Here is a 2300-nt window from a genome sequence, read left to right on the forward strand (position 1 = left end):
CAACGTCGCCCGGGACCTGGGGCTTTCTCCGAGCCAGCTGGTGGCTCGCAAGGCGCGCGTGGTGTCCGAGGGGAGCGAGCAGCATTTCCGCCTCGATCCGCACAGCGGCGTCCTGACGGTCACGGAGACGCTGGACCGAGAGCGGATCTGTCCGCACAGCGAGAGCTGCGCGCTCTTCTTTAAGCTTTTCTTTGAGAACCCGGTGCAGCTGATCCGCGGGGAGGTGGAGCTTCGCGACGTGAACGACAACTCCCCCGTGTTCCCGCAGAAGGAGGTGGTTCTGGAGATACCCGAAACGATAGCTCGCGGGTCTCGATTTCCCCTAGAAGAAGCACGCGATATGGACGTGGGGATTAACGGTTTACAGAATTACAGTCTATCTCCGAACTCGCATTTCTCCCTTGCTCTCGAGAAAGCAGAAGATGGAGGCAAATACGCGGAGCTCGTCCTTGAGAGGCCTTTGGACCGCGAGGAGCAGCGGGAGCTGCATTTGGTGCTCACGGCGACGGACGGGGGCTCGCCGCCCAGGTCGGGCACGGCTGAGGTGCGGGTGGTGGTGCTGGATGCCAACGACAACATGCCGGTGTTCTCGCGGGAGGTGTACGAGGTGCGCGTGGCCGAGAACAGCCCCCCGGGGCAGCTGGTGGTGCGGGTGTCGGCCGCGGATCCCGACGAAGGAACCAACGGCAAAGTGCGGTACGAGTTCACACAGTCATCGGAAGGATCCCGAGAGCTCTTCGATCTGAACGCTGAGACCGGGGAGATTCGGGTTTCGGGCAATCTGGATTTTGAAGAAGCAAAGACTCACCAGCTGGTGGTGAGAGCCACGGACGGCGGCGGTCTGTCTGCACACTGCAAAGTGCACGTGGAGGTGCTGGACGTGAACGACAACGCGCCGGAGATCGAGCTGAGCTCGGTGAGCGCGTCCATCCCCGAGGACGCCCCGCCGCGCACCGTGGTGGCCCTGCTGAGCGTGCGGGACCGCGACTCCGGCGACAACGGGCGGACGGAGTGCGCCGTCGAGGGCGACGTGCCGTTCAGCCTGACGGCCGCGTTCGCCGACCACTACGAGCTGCGCACCAGCGCGGCCCTGGACAGGGAGACGGCGGCCGAGTACAACGTGAGCATCGTGGCCACGGACCGGGGCCGGGCGCGGCTGAGCGCTCGCGAGAGCGTGCGGGTGCGGGTCGGCGACGTGAACGACAACGCGCCTCGCTTCACGCAGGCGGCGTACAGCATGTGGGTGAGCGAGAACGAGGCGGGCGCGGTGCGGATCGGCAGCGTGAAGGCGACGGACGCGGACGCGGGCGCGAACGGGCGCGTGAGGTACGCGCTGGTGCGGGAGGAGGGCGAGGAGCGGCGCGCCGTGTCGGTGGACGCCGAGAGCGGGGCCGTGTCCGTGGTGCGGCCGCTGGACTACGAGCAGGTGCGCGCCGTGGAGGTGACGGTGGTCGCCGCCGACGGGGGCTCGCCGCCGCGGAGCGCCACGGCGCTGGTGCGGGTGCTGGTGCGGGACGAGAACGACAACGCGCCCGTGGTGCTGCACCCGCCGGCCGACGGCGGCGCGGCGCTGGGCGAGCTGGTGCCGCGGCGGGCGCGGGCGGGCTACCTGGTGGCCAAGGTGGTGGCGGTGGACGCGGACGCGGGGCAGAACGCGTGGCTGTGCTACGAGCTGGCCAAGGCGACGGAGCCGGGGCTGTTCCGCGTGGGGCTGCACAGCGGCGAGGTGCGCACGGCGCGGGCCGTGGGCGAGCGCGACGCGGCCCGGCACAGGCTGGTGGTGCTGGTGCGGGACCGCGGGCGGCCGCCGCGCTCCGCCAGCGCCACGCTGGCCGTCGCCCTGGCCGACGGCTTCTCCGAAGGCCGCCTGCGGGCGAGCGAAGAGGCGCCGGCCGCCGAGCCCGACGGCCGCCTCACCCTGTACCTCAGCGTCTGCTTGGCCTGCGTGTCCGCGCTCTTCGTGGCCGGCGCGGCGGCCGCCGTGGCCGCCCATGTGCGGCGGGCCCGGCGGGGCGAGCCGGGGACCTTGCCCGCCTTCCCGCGCTCCGCCGCCGACAGCGGCGCCGGCTCCCTGCCCCGCAGCTACGTCTACGACGTCCGCCTCGCCGCCGGCACCGTCGACAGCGAGTTCCGCTTCCTCGGGCCGCTCTTGCCCTGCTTCCCCGCCGGGCTGCCGCACGGCGCGGCCGAGCGGCGGAGCTCGCTGTGCTCGGCCGGCCTCGGCCAAGAAGAAGGCGACTGGGCCGTGCAGGTGAGGGAGCGGAGCCCCGCGCGGGGGCCGAGGGGGAGCGCGGGGGCAG

At 71.4% G+C, this 2300-nt stretch overlaps 1 protein-coding gene across 1 annotated transcript; it reads left to right on the forward strand.

The window, feature by feature from the left end:
• Positions 1 to 4: 4 nt before the first annotated feature.
• Positions 5 to 2251, forward strand: LOC122191256 (protocadherin beta-15-like; the record flags this gene model as incomplete). The annotated part of the gene is made up of 1 exon (XM_042891499.1): positions 5 to 2251. A coding segment is annotated over one exon (2247 nt), but the record flags the coding sequence as incomplete, so codon positions are not given.
• Positions 2252 to 2300: the final 49 nt, after the last annotated feature.

The sequence above is a fragment of the Lagopus leucura genome, unplaced genomic scaffold (assembly GCF_019238085.1).
Source record: "Lagopus leucura isolate 7727_CA_CO unplaced genomic scaffold, USGS_WTPT01 35418-0_obj-0_obj, whole genome shotgun sequence".
Taxonomy (NCBI): Eukaryota; Metazoa; Chordata; class Aves; order Galliformes; family Phasianidae; genus Lagopus; species Lagopus leucura.